The sequence below is a fragment of the Strix aluco genome, chromosome 3 (genome assembly GCF_031877795.1).
Source record: "Strix aluco isolate bStrAlu1 chromosome 3, bStrAlu1.hap1, whole genome shotgun sequence".
Classification (NCBI taxonomy): domain Eukaryota; kingdom Metazoa; phylum Chordata; class Aves; order Strigiformes; family Strigidae; genus Strix; species Strix aluco.
The window spans coordinates 130,653,249-130,671,319 of record NC_133933.1 but is presented as its reverse complement, the minus strand read 5'-3'; the positions used below and the strand labels follow the sequence as shown (position 1 = coordinate 130,671,319).

General features: G+C 41.3%; 1 protein-coding gene across 4 annotated transcripts in view; it reads right to left on the bottom strand.

Annotated features, from left to right (window-relative positions):
- The window catches only part of INTS9 (integrator complex subunit 9), a 74,562-nt gene that overhangs the window by 13,170 nt on the left and 43,321 nt on the right, over nt 1-18,071 (bottom strand). For all 4 annotated transcript variants that reach the window (XM_074820305.1, XM_074820304.1, XM_074820306.1 and 1 more), the window contains 3 exons: nt 11,412-11,583; nt 5,886-6,010; nt 4,247-4,414 (listed from right to left, as the gene is read on the bottom strand). In XM_074820305.1, coding sequence (XP_074676406.1) covers nt 4,247-4,414; nt 5,886-6,010; nt 11,412-11,583 — 465 coding nt within the window. The remainder of the gene's footprint in view (nt 1-4,246; nt 4,415-5,885; nt 6,011-11,411; nt 11,584-18,071) is intronic.

Genomic DNA, 18,071 nt, shown 5'->3' with positions numbered 1-18,071 from the left:
CCCCGTCCAACTTGGCCTTGAACCCTTCCAGGGAGGGGACATCCTTATAGTTCCTTGTCATTTCATTCCATGTCAGGCTCTGCACTGCACATTCACACTCTCCTATACTGGCCTGCATCCCCAAGAACTTGCAAATAGAGTATTTTAAAAACACAGAGCCCTCACTGAAGTCAGTCTGCTGCTGAAATCAAGTGATCCGCACCATTGTTCAGCTGTAATTAAACTGGAGGCACATTATTTGCTCAAACACTACTGTTTAATTTATCTGTTTGCTCCAGAAGGTGTTTTCCATTTTCCCATCGTTCTCCTGTGAATAGACAATGCCTAACCAATTTCCAGGAAGCAGTCTTTTTTTTTATTATTTTTTAAAGTGAAAGGCAGATGCTGAGAAGAACAAATTAGTTAAAGGGTAAAGGTTTCCACAATACCTCTGAGAGCCATTCCAGCCTGGTGCCTTGGGACTGTTAAAACCTCTCTCTAAACAAAGGCTGCTCTGAGTGTAAATCTCATTAACATACAACAGTCCTGCTTGACCTGACTTTGCTCTTCCATGAAGTGATTGAAATGTAGACAAACTCCAGCAGCATAAGTAAATTTACATTAGTCTGACAGAATCTGAACCACTGAAACAGTTTTGGAAAGGAAATTTCACACTACCATACCGGCAGCCTGTATTGACTGAAACCACGCTGAGCCAACTGTTTGGTTTTCAAAAGCTTTAAGAATCCAGACAGAAGTTTGAGCACATGTCCACTCTGAGAAAGGGCTGTGGATGTTAGGAGAGGGCCCTGATCAGGACTTCATTGAAGCAGACATTCTTTTATGAGACTTTTAGCTGTACTTTAGACACAAGTCCTAGCCCTGGAGCAGATCTAGCAATTACTTTTTTTTCCAGGGTGGATTTCATCATTCCATTTTTGGCTAACGTGGTTTTGACAAATAACATGCCTTTGCAAGGTTTGCTAAGAGCTATAAAATACCTTTTCCAATCGCCACTTGAACCTTCACAGAACCCCAGAGCTAGTGGCAGCCCGTTTGAAACAAATGCCTTTTCCTTGCAATATAGAATTCCTATATATTCAGGCACCATTAGAGACTTCCTGGATGAAACTACTGAAAAGGGGACATTAAGCAGCAAATACTCCTCACCAGGGAGCCTCATCTATCATATCTGCAATCCCGTCTGGCATAAACCAGCCAGTAGAAGGGAAAGTTACAGCCATTTTTTGCCACTACTGTGTAAACCCTGGGTGAAACCAGCATCTGCATCGGCTTCTCAAAACCAACATCCCAACAACCTCTCTGCACAATGGGACAGAGAGACAGGGCTCTTCTGCTGGGAGAGGGAATGAGGCAAGCTGTGCAGATGGCACATAAGAATTGTTAGGGAGGTAAGGTGCTCATTTAGAGGGTTAGCATCAAAGGAAATACAGGCCCCAGAAAAAGACAGTATTTTCCTCCTTCTTCCATTTATTTGAAAACCAAACAATGATTCTTTGGGATTGCCTGTTGCAACTGGTTACAGAGTAGGAGAGATCACACAGTTACACTTCTCAGCAGCTATCAGCCACACTGCTAAGACTCAAAGACTGAAGGCAGAGAGAGTGGGAGACAACACACCATCCCTCTCATGCCTTACCACCACCCTGCAGGTCAAGTTGGAAGCAAAAACTAGCTTCACACGGTGATGTGATGAAGGCATGCTGAAATAGAGATTGTCCTGGAGAGACAGTCTGTGATCACTACAAAGTTGGCATTGCTATTTCTCTAGCAAGTTTCCTCAAAAAGAATGAGCAAAGTCTCTTTTTGAAGATGATTTGCACATCTCAGTGCTGGGGAATGGCATCCTGTTAACAGCCCTGAATCACAGCCTTGCTCTGTGAGGCAAGCACACAACCACTAACGGGTCTAACTCTCAAAGAACCCCCCGAGGCAAGCAAACATCACCTCCCTGACACCAATGCGAAAGGACAACAGCTTTCCTGAAAGTCTCAGAGATGATCTGATCTACCTTATTTTTGTATCATATTACAAAGTCTTTTCTGGAGCATCATTAAATACCAAGTAGCTTTTTGCAACAAGTTGGTAAGTGCAGCTTTGGAACCCTGGAGAATATCTGAACGTGGAAAATCACATAAAATGTTTCTACTCCCTGCGCACAAATAGCCTTGAAATTAGGACTCCTGTGTGAATATAATTTGATGTTACTTGTTAGAGGGAAAAAAAGGGCCATTTTGGTTGATACTCCTGTCTGTGCGGCTTTCTGCTCCAAGTTAAAGTGGATGCAGTAGAAACCAGCCCTCATTTTCTACGTGCTTCTTTGATACCCATTCCCAGGCTGGTGAATACCACATTATCTCCAGTGCATCCTCTCTCCAACATCCCAGCAGTTTTGGGAAGCACTCTTGTTTCTGTGCAGTGTTTTTACCTAAAGGTATAGGAAGAATCCATTCACTTCAGGGACAAACAGCACCTCAAAACCACTGGAGATCTGGGTTTGAGAAACAGAGAGCATTTTCACATTAGGGGTTGCCAATGAGACCGAATCCACACAGCCTCTTGAGCCTCAAATGTAAGGGATCTTGCTGCCAACGGCCAAGCTAACAAGAGAAACACTGACTTGTTTTCTGATGCGGTCTAGTCCCATGAGCATGGCAATGCCTTCAGACTAATAAGCTATGCCAGGGAGCTCTGCAGTCCTCAGTGTCCTTTCCAATGTGAGCTGCATTTTGTGTTTTAGACTTGTGCTGATCATACAGGAAGACTCCGACAGAGCAAGAAACTGAACCTGTGACTCCCGTGGACCAGCCTAGCTCTTAGACAACTCTCGCCCTCGAGAGAAACTTCAGAATGTATGAGGGTTGGTGAATATTCATCTGCAGCATCTGTGCTAATTTGCATTCTGTGTACAGGGAAAGCTGGTATCCACCCTCCTTACAGGGCTGACACAAGGGATAGGCTCACACACAAAGGCTCACTTACACCCTCACAGTTTAGGGGAAAATCCAAAGCTTCAGTGGAATCTAAATAACAGGTAAGCCACGTGCTGGCTCTCTGCACTCAGAATATAAGATTTGGTTTGGTCATGCTGGTGAATGGAAGTCACATTTTACTAGTCTTAGGTTTAAGAGGATCCAATAAATATGCAGATTTCCAAACCAACTAAATATACGTGCCATGATGGAGTTGCATCCAAGTCTATTTTCTAATTAAAAAATCCCCCCTTGTCTCTGGCAGTCCTCTAACCAGTGGGCTGGGCAGGCTCCTAACAGAACTGATGCACAAAGTAGACATACATGAAATGGTAGGAATGGGTGTTGCGGACTGGCTGAGGGATTTTGTTACAAAGGTACCAGTTCTGTACTTCATGTCTGGCTTAACAAAGGCTACTTCCTCCCTCTACTCTCTGATGAAAAGTAGACTCAACAATTTCCAAAGGGCAGTAACGCCTGCTTGTAAAAAGACACTGTCACCTTTGATCTAAGGACACATTTGTGCTGATTGGATTGTCAAAAAGATATTTTAACATCATGTCTGTTAAAATATGGGTCACCCTTTGTATTATGGGCAATTTATATTTGACTTATGGGGTTAATAAATTATTAATAGGTGTGGCGGGCATAAGTAGTCCACATTACAGATGGCTACAAGCAACCCATTAACCTGTTGGACTTCAGCGGTCTGTAGGAATTAACCATTTATTGAAACTGCTGTAATACAAATTAGCCATTTCACTATTATGCCTTTAATGTATGACTGAATACTGCTCCTCCAGGGAAAAGGTATTTCTCATGGCAGATATAGCTGGGGAAGGAGAAAGACAACTCCTGGCTCCTAACTCCCAGATTCTTTGGATTCTTTCCATGGCCCTGGGCCACCAATTCAAACTGCAGTGCCTCAACTTACTCATATTTAAACTGGAGATGACTGGCTTGCCTCACAGGTGGCTAGCATTTGTTCTGTATTTTGAGACGCAATAAATCCTTGCAAAGGACAATTAATCTGGACATATTTTTTGCTTGCCCATCATGTTTTTTCAATTCCCATTAGTTTACATGGTGAAATTCTCTCTCAGAAATGCTTCTTTCTTAGCCCTCCATTTGATAGAAATTGCTTGACATGATCATGGTCAACAGTAAATCACAGCCACGAGATATCTTCAGTCAAACGGGCTACTGAAGCAGTAGCTTGAATTTGGCTGTATGAGCAAGAAACCACCATCTTTTTCCCCATTTTTGTTACTCACTTCTGGCATGATTTCGATCTTCTCATAGCGTCGCTTGTACGGAAGAGTGAGCACCTCTGCTCTGCGGTAGGACATCGGGGGGGGCTGGCAGTCTACCATCAGATCTGTGCGATGAGACTGGGTGGGTGGTGGCTGAGTGTACTGCTCCGGGCAAACTACGTGGAGAGGCTGGAAAAGAAGATTGTGGTGACTTACAAAAATGTTTGGTTGATTCTGTGCGCTGCCCTACAATGGTAATCATTGCCATAAGGAGGTTTGCAGATTGTTGTTAGCAAGCTAATTTATTTGTATGAAAACAACACCCAAAAGATGCAATCCGGCAGATCCAGACAGTGTTGGAACAAACTGTTCAAGGAGCAGGCAGTCTTTGCTTTGTATACAACAGTGTCCAGAGTAACAAGGCCTAAATTTGTGTCTTTAATCACCACTTCAATATCAGCAGTCATGTTAGCTGCCAGAAGGAGAGAAAAAAAAAAACCAACATTGAGTAGCTTTTTCTTCCAAACCCGTGTCATCTAAATTGGAAGCAAATGACAGTAGTGGTGGAGACCATTTAAAAATGGCATAGAGGGAGGCAGATGTATCAATATGCAAGGCTGCAAAAACTTCAGCACAATAAGCAACTCTGAGTTTTCCTGACCTGTCAGCGATATATTAACAAAGCATAAACAGGCTGGTTGCCACAAGGATCACTGCAGGATTTAAGGAAGCCAAAGGACAAGACAGCGTTTCTGCAAGCTGTTTTGGAAACAACATTGTACTTCAGTAGTAACATGGAAGAAAATGCTTGTCCGAAAAACAGGCAGTAGCAATTGCTATCAGTTGTGTGGTGACAAACCAGGTCACAGAACAATGAGATAAAATGACCCAGACATTGTTAAGAGGTTTGGAAGAATATGTACTTTTGTGTTCAACAAGTTGAAGATAGAACAAAGGGAAAAGCTCAGCCAGGAACAAAACTGGGTATTATTTTAATTATGTCATGAGTCAGAAAACAAATTTCAGTAGAAACAAATTGGATGGACAAGGAGAGGCAGCTAAAACCAAGAAGGGTCAAGGGGGGAAAGCAGAGACTACATGAACGCTCTGGCCTTCTTCCTAGAGAGAAGAAGTTTGGATTCTGCAAACGGAATACGGACAGCAGTGGATTTGGAAGAAGTGTGAGAGTAAAACTCCAGAACAGCAGTGCCAGGACCAAAACAAGTATCAACTGCAGGATGAAGAGGAGATGGTTAAAGCTGAGGGCACTGAGGATACTCAGCACTTGGTACCCTTCACGTGAAGACTGTATCAGACACAGCCAGGCTTATTCATACAAACAAGAAAAAGAATAAGGGGAAAAGTTATTATGACTATATATACCTAAAAGGGAGGAAAGAAATGCACACACCATTTGCTCTGTGCTCTAAGCTTTCAGGGATCTTCCAGCCAATTCCGTGCAGAGATTGGCAGTCATGCCATATTCATTTTGGAGCAGGATGATAAAGGAGAGCTCAATGCTGTGCGCTCTCTCGTGGAAAAAAAGCATCTGAGTGTTGTCTTGATTTTGCTATTGTTTAATGTAATGGTTGTTCACAGATGACCTATTTATTTCACGTGTGTGAAGAAACATAAGAAAAGGCAACAGAAAATTTATTACCTGGACTTCTTTGAGTAATTTAGACACCTGAATAAAATTCAGTCTTGTGTCAATGGGACAGTAAACACATTTCATTGCCAAAGGTTGATAAGGAGCCAGGGCATCCAGATAAGAGAAATCGGGTTCTGAAAAGAGAAATGTTGAAAACACTGAATGCCTATTAAGAACAAAGATGGTCCAATTCCTCTCTGATTCCACATTCCAGTCTAGACAAGCTGTTGTTCAGCAGTGTTAATTCTGTTATAGATTTCTCTTCTTCCTTCCCACACCCGTTATTTTCAGTTAATTTGATGAAAATTATGCCCACAATTAGTCTTACTTTAATCAAGCAACAGAGCAATACTATTTCATTTGAACACACTATTGCATGATTTTTATAACAAATTTAATCAAGACAAAACCATCATCTCTTATTTTTAATCAGATCCTGTAAAAGAAGGCAAGAGGTATACATTTTTGGTATCATAAGGTAACCCAAATGTCAGCTTGTTTTTTCACTATGACAAAAATGCAGCATAAAGATCGTATCTTGATAAACATGTACCAATGTCCTCGCCTGCAGACACATTACCTCCCAACTCCTTTTGTTTTTCCTTACAGTATATATATTTTTTAAAAATCTAAGTGCCAGGTGTAGACTGATGGAAAACAAAGGTCCAAATTTTAACATAACCCAAGAGGACCTGTCGGGCCCTCCTGTTGAAGGGACAGGCAATTGGGCTTTTCATGGTTATGCCAGCAGAGCAGTTCTAGTTCAGGCCAGTATGAACTGAAGGTTGCTTGAGGTAGGGGCTATCCAGGAGAGATGGGTTGTGATAACTTTATTAGGTGGTATCTTTATTAGACCTAGCAAGTCTCAACTTCCCTTTGTACTCTTATTATTGACTTTTAAAAATCAGATTAGAGGTTTGCCAGGGAAAAGTCACGCACTGAATGGGCATTTACTCACACAGAGAGTAATACAACATTGACAATACTACAGAAAAACACTATTTTTTTGGTGAATGAAAAACGTAGCTCTCATAGGTGACACAGTGTAGGATACATGTAGCCATTTGATTCTGGAGGCCACCAACTAATGATGTGGAAAAGCTTATGCCATCCCTATCTACCTGATAACTGTGGGATAGATTGCATAAAGGGAATGCTAAAAAGGAAAAATTGGTATTAGTTTGGTAAGTACAGAATGGGAAAAAGAGAAGGGGATGCATGAAGAGTTCTCTGCTAGAGTATTCTGAACCACAGGGCCTCAAAGGACAACCTGCAGAGTGAAGCACAGTTGTGAACCACTAAGCCTTGCTAGAAAACAGTATGAGATATTTCTCTTGTATCTGCTCAGGCTGTGTAAAAGGATGAACTTAAAGGAAATGTAAATACAGAGACTTGAGGCCAGATTTAGACACCCATCTTCTATGTTCTTACATCACCCCGAGGAAAGCACTGGCTGGATTTCTCATGTAGACAGCAAGAAAAAATGTCCTTAAAACTTTACCACAGGAAGTTCAGCACCCACCATGGCATCCGACATTCAATATTGGGCCTCATTCTACTAATAAAGACAAGTTAATTGCTAGCCTAAAAATCTGCTGCTGGCTACGTATCAGTGATCATGATGTGGTTATATTTACCCTGTGAGAACAGAATATAGCATCAGCCAATGATACATATGCTGGAACTGTCAAAGGGATAATTTTCCCAAGTTTAAAGCAATTGTCAGAATAACTGCCTGGGAACATCAAAGTGAGAAATATTAACAAAAAATTATAGTTGTACAAGAACATCTTACGAGATGCCCAAAAAGCCATGAATCTACAAACACGAGATAAAAATTATACTGGGCAAAAAGCCACGCTAGTTAAAAGCAGATGTGTTAGTGGCAATGAAACAAAGCCTAAAAATATCGATGTAAAAAATGGGAGTTAATGGCAGTTAAATTTAATAGCAATGAATAGAAGTTTAAAAATAAGAATACTGAGAAGGTAGCTAGTTGAAGAATGAACAGTGGGTCAATTAGGGTTAAATCAGAAGACATTTTAAAACTCACTGGGGAAAACCAGAAGACATTTTAAAACCATTGGGGAAACTTAAGTCAGGCACAGATCCTCTGATAGAGATGTACAATGAAATTGCAAATAGTAAGCTTAAAAAAGTTATCAGAAGAGAGCTTCTCCATCCCATCTGGTGTTGTGGATGACATGGGGATTTGACTGCTTGTATCTGAGAATGCCATGAGGCAACACCTCTTCAGACTAAGTATTTCTGAATCAGTAGGCTCAGGTAACACACAGACATGGATTTTCTGAACTAAGATTCCAAAATGGCATCCAGTCCAAAGTCTCTCTGAACAACAAATTAAGAATGTAAGAGCCTTTGAAAAGTGAGAAATTCTAATGAAGGAATTCCAACACAGGGCTTTGAAGATTTAGAACATGTGAAAAATGAAACTTGAGCTAGTCTCACAGTGAACTTGTGACATACAGGAATAGCTGTTTTGAAACTACCAAAAACACAGAAGTCACCCGTCTGACAGAAGACAGCGCTTGTCAAGGACACATATTGACTTTTTCTGACAGAATTACAGGTCTTTAGCTTTTCCCCCAAGACATCTGATTTACTACTTTGTGATACTGAGTTATAAAATCTTCCACTGTACAGCACTAATGTGGCATGCATGAGCTGTTTTTAAGATCTCCCAGGGAGTTAGTTTTTAAAGCATTGTTGTTACCGGAGAGAGAGCAAGAAGCAGACTCCTTTCTACTGTGTTTTCTTCTAGAATTTTTTTATGGCTTAGTGGCATTCAATATTTTTAATCAATAATCTATTCAATACAGCTTCAGTGGCAGCATTTGCAGATGACACAAGCAAGCAGAGCAGCACTACAGCTCACTCACAGCTGGTGTCCTGCCTATTGGCTGCATCTGCTGTTTTAGCCTATATTCTCTCTCGAGTTGTTTTTCACATTACAAATTGGAAAGGTGGAGACTACCTAGCTCCTGTGGACTGAACGAGCAGTGTCATCATTAACAATGCTGCACTGCTTGTAGTTTAAAGGTCCTAATTACTAGAAACTAGTAGTCTTTCACAGGAAAAGCTAGAATATCATCTTCTATCACATACTGCTTCAATGGACCAAATTTCTTCCGTAACTACAGGGGATTTTATCTTAAAACAGGAGAAGCTAAATAATTAAATAATAAAAATCCTGGGCATCAATGGAGGTGCTTCAGATTTCCACTGGAGTTACTAAGAACAGAAGAATTTAATCTGCTAGGAATTCCTGTAGACAAAGATGTCTTTGTTCCCAGCTGAGACAGTCGTACGGAAGTAGGAACATCCTGCTGGGTGCATATGCCTACAGACACAGACAGAGTCCAAAAGCCACAGATAGATGAATTTAGGAAACAAACGACCACAAGCACGTGGAATCACTGTGCACTCCAAGGTCATCATAATAACCAACGCAGATCTCAACTGGAGTTTTATTTGAAGTATAAACTGGGAATGAATCTCAAAGACTGTGACCTAATGCATCCCCAGGTTGTTACGACTGCCATTCAGATGTCTTAACAACTTGCCAGGGTCACATTCTAATAGAAGTCTGTTCTATTTCCTCATTTCCCAGAAGGATTACATTTTAATACAGAAAGGTCAATTACCTCTCCCTACAAGAAGGCACAGAATAAGAGTTCTTGCCATTAAAAGCCAGTTTCTGACACCCTCACTGGTGGTGGGTAGCACATTCAGAACATGATTAATGCCACCCATTTCCTAGGGGTTCATGAAATACACAACCCAGCAAAGGGTGTACACACTCTGGTTTTAATTAAAGTCCCAATTGGAGCAGAATTCACTATTACCAAGACAATGCATATCTATATTGCAATTTTACCAATTACTTTAATTAGGGCATATCTTCTGAAACTACCTCAAAGGTCAGGAGTGATAAGTACTGTAACAGCTATGACGTTAGTGCTGTGGTACCATGAACCATTTCCCAGCACAAACACAGTCTAGATTTAAGTGTCTTATCTGCTCAGCAGGAACCCCCTTGTATCTTCCCTCCCCTTGCAGTAGGGCTAATTACACACTTCTTTAAATCTTTCCAAATTGGTTTAACAGCGTCATGATACTGTGACACTTTTTGGTACCAATATTGTGAAAGAATCAAAGGGACATGCTCATCACAAGCCTCAAGTCTACAGTTAAAAAAACAAAGAAGGGAGGAAATAACCCTTTTCCAATCCTCTTTTCTTTACAAGGTTATGTGCTTTCCTGCAGTCCTATTCACTAAAAAGAAGAGGAAAATGAGCTTAACAGTGGGACTCCATCATGGCCGTGCTGTGGGAGTAGGTTTGATCACTTACTGGTCTCCTTCCCATTTCTAATTACTTTGTCCTAGTCCAAAATCCACACCTTTTTCATCTGGCTGAGTTACATGTAACACATCTCCCAGTTGTATCAGAGCTTGTTATACATAAAATCAGTAGCAATGGCCTAAAGGATTATTTCCCTTCCCAGATCTGAAGAGTGCCCACGGTAGGGTTCTGTTTGGATGACACATCAGGTATAAAGAAGAGGCACCTGGACAGAAGGTGAGTTTGAGGAAAGGCCTTGAAGTATTTTTAAAGCAGATCAAACTCTGGAAGATATCCCCTTTGCTAGATTTCACAAAAGCTTCATGTTCTCTCTTCCAACACTTAGTCTTGCTGTTAATGATCCCAGGATGGAGCTGCCCTGTGGATCTCAGACCATAGCTCATTCTGAGGTGGATTGGCTTTGATTCATTAAATCCATTAAAAGTAGGGTCAGCACTAGTAGCAGACCGGGAGAAGTGGAGGAACTTAAAAGACCTGTTGTGTCCCTGGGAGCCTGAGTCATCGAGAAAGGAAACAGCTCCCCAGGGTATTAGCTAGAGCTGTACCTTCAGCTTCAGATACAAATGTGTCTGTCAGCCAAAAAAGCATCTGAAAAAAAAGCTCAGCCAAAAGGCAGCCACGGCACAGATCACTACCACCAGGTCTGTATGGGGTGCACACTTCTGAAACAGCAGAGATGACAGAAACATCTTTAGAAACACTGTCTGGTTGCCTGAGGTTTTGATGAAAGAGCAGGAGAAGGGATGAGGAAAGGTTTGTGATTCCAATGGAATATGGAGAAGTGTTTCTCCTTTTTCTCCAGCATCAATTAGGTCTTGCCTGGGTTTAACTTGCAGCCAGCTGCTTTTAATCCAAAAATTAATTTCCTGTAGATATTTTACTGCTGGGCATAACAAAGATTTTGCTTAGAAATGGCAGGAATGGACTCTGCACAGCAAAGGTTGGCTCTGCAGGGCTAAAATGAATTAAATGGCACAATAATTACATTTGTTCCTACAGTCATTCCTGGGGTCTTAATTTAGATGAGCTCCTACTGAAGTCAAAAACTTCTGCCCCAGAACAAATGAGTAAAGCCCCTAGGATGTGGCTACACTTAACCTGAGTGTACAACCTATTGTTAATTTGATAACGATATCTGCATTTTACTTACCTGTGAATATAACAGTGTTCAAGCTAGATTTTCCCCATAACTCCATGAAATGAACCACATCCCCAAATCTAAGAGAGGGATGTCCAGTGAACACAACACATGGCTGCTTGAAGTCATTGCTGAAGTCTCCATGGATGCTGGGATAATGTTTCAATTTGTTTGTCTGAATGAGCTGAAATAAAACCAAAAATCCAGACATTACAAACTTTTCATGCCTCTGTGCTCTGTAGTTCAGTGTGTTTATTTACATGAGATTATAAATATTCTACGGTTTATTTCTAATTCATCACAGAGTCCCTTCCTGCATATGCCCTAGATTTTCCAGCAGATTTAGGAATGACTGTCCTAAATGTTATGAAAAGGAAGTCAGAGTATGAGGCCAGGTGCCTCCAAGTTCTTGCTTTCATTTCTTTGGTACCAGCAGTATGGTAACTGAGAGGAAACTCTGCAAACACTCCCTGCTTAGAGTTTCCTGGAGTGAGCAGAGTGCTCAGCTGCCAAATTCAAAATAAGCTACTTTTTCCTATTTGCCATGTCTACAAAGAGCTCTGGGCACTGATGTTTAACCTGGTTTTCCTGCATCACAGTAGTACCAGGCAATTTTGCCTTCAGCAGTATGTTGCTATGAATTTCATTGGTAGAATGGGTTCGCACAAAGTCAAGTCCTCTGAAAAACATGGGAAAGAACAGACTGACTTGCCCTTCCTTAACTAACGCTGAAACTAGTGGCAACAATGAACTAAAGGCAACAAGAAATACTTGTCACTAAAGCTGGCAAACAGAGTGTAATCAACTATGTATGTGGAACAGATTTCTTTACTAGGATGGGGAAGTTTATTTATCAAGGCACTTTTTGAAGAATTTTGCCTTATTTCTCCTGCCCCTGTTTTCTACCTGCAAAGTAAGGTCCAACTTAAAAAGCAATTTAATAGACTAGTCTGCTAAGCACTTTCATGCAATACTTTGCAAGTATTTTCTTGGCAGGTATATGCTTCCATCCCCAGCCTGAAAATAACTGTACATACAGCTTTCTTAAAAAGTATGCAATTTAGCACAATGAAATCACACACTGAGCAACTAAGAACACACATGGAAATAAAAAGTGTGAAAGAGTTTGGGAATGGTACTTCCTTTGTCAGCCAGTTTTAAAGGAGGTGGGACTGTTCATCAAAGATCTCTCCATACTTTGCTGTCTCCTGCCAGGCATTGCAACATTGCTCAAAATATAGAATTCCCATATGCAGGGTTCAGCAACATGTTTCTGCACCTGCTGTGTGGTGGAACCCCAGACGACACGACTAATTAGCAAACAGCATGCTCTTCACTACATGTCATAACATGATGTGTGCATCCTGCCTTTCTAGCAGGAAACCCTGCCACTGAGAACGTTCCTCTTCATTGTAACATACTGGATTTTCAAAAGAGGAACTAAGAAAGAACATTATGGTAAGCAACTCTTCTGGTCTCTCAAAGCTGTAATTCATCTTTCCAGATTCTCTTTTGTTACTTTTTATCATTGTAGATCTAACTCAAGATAGCGTGCCTACATGGAAATGAAGAGAACACTGAGAATTATGATGCTTCCTCAAGCCTCCTAGCAACTTACGCACAACAAAGCACTTCAGAACTTAAGGCTATTACACAATGAGGTTCTTAATTGAATTTAGCATCACTGAACAAAAGTATCAACCCTACTCAACTTCTAGCTGTCACCACCTAAAGATATGTTTTGGTGCTAGAACAGACAGTGTACAAACTTACCCTCAATACCCTTTCAACAACAGAAAGTTGGCTGCACATTGGTGACAGTATTTTTATCTTTCTCCCTTGCTTCCTTGAGTTTGGCCTCCTTCAAGTTCCTAACAGCAAATATGTTGCTGGGACTTTGTGTTTGACTTCCCACATGTCCTGTTTATAGATGCTGTGCAATAGCTAGATGGCTGGAATGGGATTGGTATCATTCCTTCCGGGGTTTGACGTAAAATGGAAGCTGTAGGTGGACACAGCCCATTATTTCCATGTGGATCCTTGGATCCTGGAGGAAGTAGTTAGGGGACTACACCTTCTGCAGCCTACTAGTAACATCAAATTCCTATTTAATCTTCAAGTGAGAAATTAGGAAAAAACATCCAATAACTGCTCTGGCAGTTAATATGCACTGAATCTTGAAAACATTTCTGCAATTAAGACTGGTAAAGACTTCTGATTAACACATCTGGAGTGCAATATTTAGAATCTAAACTTAGCTTCAGTAATAAAAACTGCAGTTTAGCAGACAATGGGCAAAACAAATCTGATCCCATAAAATTCTGGCATTTAAAAGAATGTGTAGGAAATGGCCCCATGAAACTTTTCCATTTTTTTGTGAGAGAAGCCAAAAGCCTGAAAACTGAAGTTGCAGAACCAGTGTCAATTGGGTAAACTGGAAGATGGGGACAATTTCTACCTCAAAGATGAAATGGGATATGTGACATTCCAGGGCAAAACTTCCTCAGGGACCAGCAGATAGCTAAGTGAAAGACATTTCTACAGCAAGCATTTATGTAGCACACTTTTGAAAATCACAAACTGTTCTTTCAGCATCCTGTTTCACAGGTTCTTTAGGATTATATATATTTGTATGCCGCATTCAAATCTTTGCTAAGATGTGAGAGCAGCGCTCTGTGCAAAAGCATTCTCAACAGCCTATTTCACTGCTATACCTATACAAATGTTCATTGTTTACAAACATAAAAGCTGTATTCTCTGCAGAGCATTATGGAAGCTTCAAATCCCTTCCTATTACTTTGTAGAGACACAGAAACTCTAATCCAGTTTTCAGGACCTTGGATTTTGTCTGTGTCTTTTTTTTTTTTTTTATTTCCAGCCACAAAACATCTAGCATAACACTGGGGTGCACTGCTTCTAACTGAGGTGCCAACTCAGGAGGGAAAAGGTACACATATTGAATCCTCAGCGCCATGTCCTGAGGTGTGGTGATACTTTTTTTCATCTTTTCTTTTTATCTTGCAAGATCTTTTCTGATAAGTCTACTGAAGCTTCGTACCTTAGCTCATAATCTCTGATTCTCACAGCTGGACATAGGAGGGGTGAAAGGTTATAAAAAGAAGTTTAGAGGCATTCTACTCACTCCAGTGATAAAGCAGCTGGTACACTTTAGTGTCTAGAGCAGAGTCTTTTCTAATTACCCAATGAAAAACATATGGAGCTGAACTTGCAAAACAGGTCCAAGAAAATTTCACAAATCATTAAGGGGACTAAATTTGTAATGATTTCATAGAATGATAGAATCACAGAATGGTTTGGGTTGGAAGGGACCTTAAAGATCATCCAGTTCCAAGCCCCCTGCCATGGGCAGGGACACCTTCCACTAGCCCAAGTTGCCCAAAGCCCCGTCCAACCTGGCCTTGAACCCTTCCAGGGAGGGGGCAGCCACAGCTTCTCTGGGCAACCTGTGCCAGGGCCTCACCACCCTCACAGGGAAGAATTTCTTCCTTAGATCTCATCTAAATCTCCCCTCTTTCAGTTTAAAATCATCACCCCTTGTCCTATCCCTCCCCCCCTGATCAAGAGTCCCTCCCCCCTTTCCTGTAGCCCCTTTCAGTCCTGGGAGGCCGCTCTAAGGTCTCCCCGGAGCCTTCTCTTCTCCAGCTGAACCCCCCCAACTCTCTCAGCCTGTCCTCACAGGGGGGTGCTCCAGCCCCCCGAGCATCTTCGTGGCCTCCTCTGGACCTGCCTCTGGACCTGCTCAAGCAGGTCCATGTCCTTCTGATGTTGGGGGCCCCAGAGCTGGACACAGTGCTCCAAGTACATTTGTACAGGTCTTCTATATCTACAGATGAGATGGGTTGATTAAGCACAACAGTCATCACCGTGTCACTCCAGACCTCCAACCAATACCAAGCCTAGGCCAAAACCAACGCCTGGCATTTAGCCAATCAATATTTTTAAAACAGGACTGATTTCTGGAAACCAGAAGCAACTCTCAGAGCATCCTTCTACAGAAAGCACCATTATTGACTGAAAGCTTAAGAGACAGAGGACGGTAAAGTACTGAACCGAGACTGAGGAAAGCTGTTTTTTTTTTAAATCCCAAATGGTTATGCTTCCCTTTAAAGCAGTAGACTTGATTTACAGGGTCAGCAACTGCTGCTATAAACAGGATAAATCTCCAGAGCCTTTGTCTACCCTTTATTGAAGTGAGCCAAAATACACTGCTATTTACTCTGTGTGTGTTTTTGTGTGTGTGTGTGTTCTGTATCCAGAATTTTGAACAGATGTGGTTCTTATCAGTGAATGAATGATGCATTTATTACTTCACCTCCCTCATTCCCTTCATAAGACGAACACTATCAGGGGCCTAATTCTATATAATACTATAAGACAAAACATAATACTATACAATCACCTGGTTTCAGGTATTTATTGATTTGAATGTGTTACACAGGAACTGGTACATGGAGGAGGGAATCAAAGACGAAGAAGACAAATGCTAGTATTTAAGATCACAGGATCAATATTACTCCCACCCTGGCTATTTTTTGAGTCAGAAAAAGAGGCTTTTTGTAGCCGTTTCTCTTAGATGTTGCTAACAGAATCTTTAATAAGAGGACAGTAAATCCAAATTCTTCCTCCACTGGCAAATACTGATCAATATAAATTACCTCTCAAATTTTTGTTGCAGACATTTAGAGAAGTCTGGATTCACTTATAGCCTGAAATCGTCTATGTAAAGATCGAGCAGAAACAAAAAGGAGCGAAAGCTTCTCATTTTGCCTTGCTAGAACAATTCAACTATTCATTTATAAAGTCTCTACCTCCACAAAAGGGACGGTGCAGAGTGTTCCTGTTTAAATGATCAGGGAGGTGGCTAATTCCTCAGCTGTGGCTGTGTTAGGATGGGACATTCCCGTGCGGTCAAGGAATTTGATAAAACACCACAAGTTGGTTCTGGGATACCAGAATAACATTTCTAAACAAAACAAATTACTGATTTATGCTCCACAGCATTTCAGCTAGGCATTGTGGAGCTTAAATCTAAGCCTATTTAGACAGTTGATCTAGATAACTGATACAGTGCCTTCGAAGTGAAAGCCACCACCTCCCTAGGCCAGCCTGCTGTATTCATAAACATTTGGAAACCAGGTTTTAATGTTGCAGCTTTCAATGTTACGTCAGTTTGAGCTCCTTCTCCTCTCTCCCCCATCACAATAACTGCTGGTGAAAAACTGAATTGCCTCTTGCTTGAGCGTAGGAGAGAGCCATCCACAGAGCAATCCATCCATTCCCTAACTGACTGTTTCTTCACTCCACTTCCCCAGTTTTCCTCCTGAGAAATCACTGGCTGTAATGGAGAGCAGCCTTGCTCCAGATCCTGACTCCCTCCAACAGAGTCACAGCAACTCTTACTCCAGCGATCGCAGAGAAATGCCTTTAAAAAGAAGCTCTTTTAGCTTGTACACTGCTAAAAGGCTGCAGATGAGACTTCAAAAGCTTGTGCTGCAAGAATCTGGACGCTCCATTCATACTAACTTTAGGAGGGATTGATGTCCAAATCCCTACAAGCCTGAAGCACTTTAGCCCACATTCCTTGCTCGTAACAGAGGGGAAGTACATTCCCTGCTCACTCAGACTGGATGTTAGGAAACCAATTGCCACCCCAAAAAACTGTATGCAGTGATTGTGCAGGAGGAAATATGATGAATACCTACTACTACATTAAAGCGGAAGTAACAAGGAGGGAGTAGAAGTGTTTTGGGTTCTCTGCGGAGTTGAACAGTGTGTCTGTTTTTATTCAGCACAGCAGGACAAGGCATGAGTTCAAACCAGGTAACATAAACCATAAACCTGGAAAATTTCCATGCAAAGAGAATGAAAAAGCTTCAAACACTTCAAGCAACTTAGTAGAGTAAGACAAAATAAAAATAGCTGTAGAGAAGATGAAGATACTTTTATCCTCTTCAAACAATAATAAAGGGATAGTTGAGTGTAATGCAAAATACAATCATAACTGATTAAAGAAAGTAAATGCTCTTTTATACTACTACACAGGCACCACTGGAACTCATTGCTGCAAGAGACTACTTCAGCAATTTGGGGGATTTTTTTGCCTTGTTTGTTTTTAAATCGTGCTGTTTATACAACTAACAGGAACACTGCATTTCAGGACCAGACAGCATGCTGGGCTGGACTTGTTCCGTAGATAATTAGAAGCTTATTTCCTGGCCTGTCCCTTTCTGATGTATCATGCCAGGCATGTTATTAATGCTTGCTAATAACTAAGAGGCATGTCTGAGTAATTCCCTGTTTTCTTCCAACAATTGAGCAGCTAAGCACATCTTTTCCTGATGGGCAATTTCCGTATAGGTTACATTGCACAAGCCTACCATCACTTTGAAAAAAGTAAGGCAATTCTCCACTAACAACCTATCCAATAGAAATGATCATTCAATGTCTGTTTCTGATACTCATTAAAAATCCCCTGAAGTGCTAGTAAGCAGAGCTCCTGACTGTGAGGTTGTGAAGTCAGAGATTTAGAAGACAGTGTTTACCTAAGACAAAAAGGCTGGCTGCTGACTAAAGCTCTAACTTAGTAACTGGAAGCCCTGAGTCCAAGTCCTTGCTCCCTCCCAGACTGATGGTATGGCCACGGACAGGTTA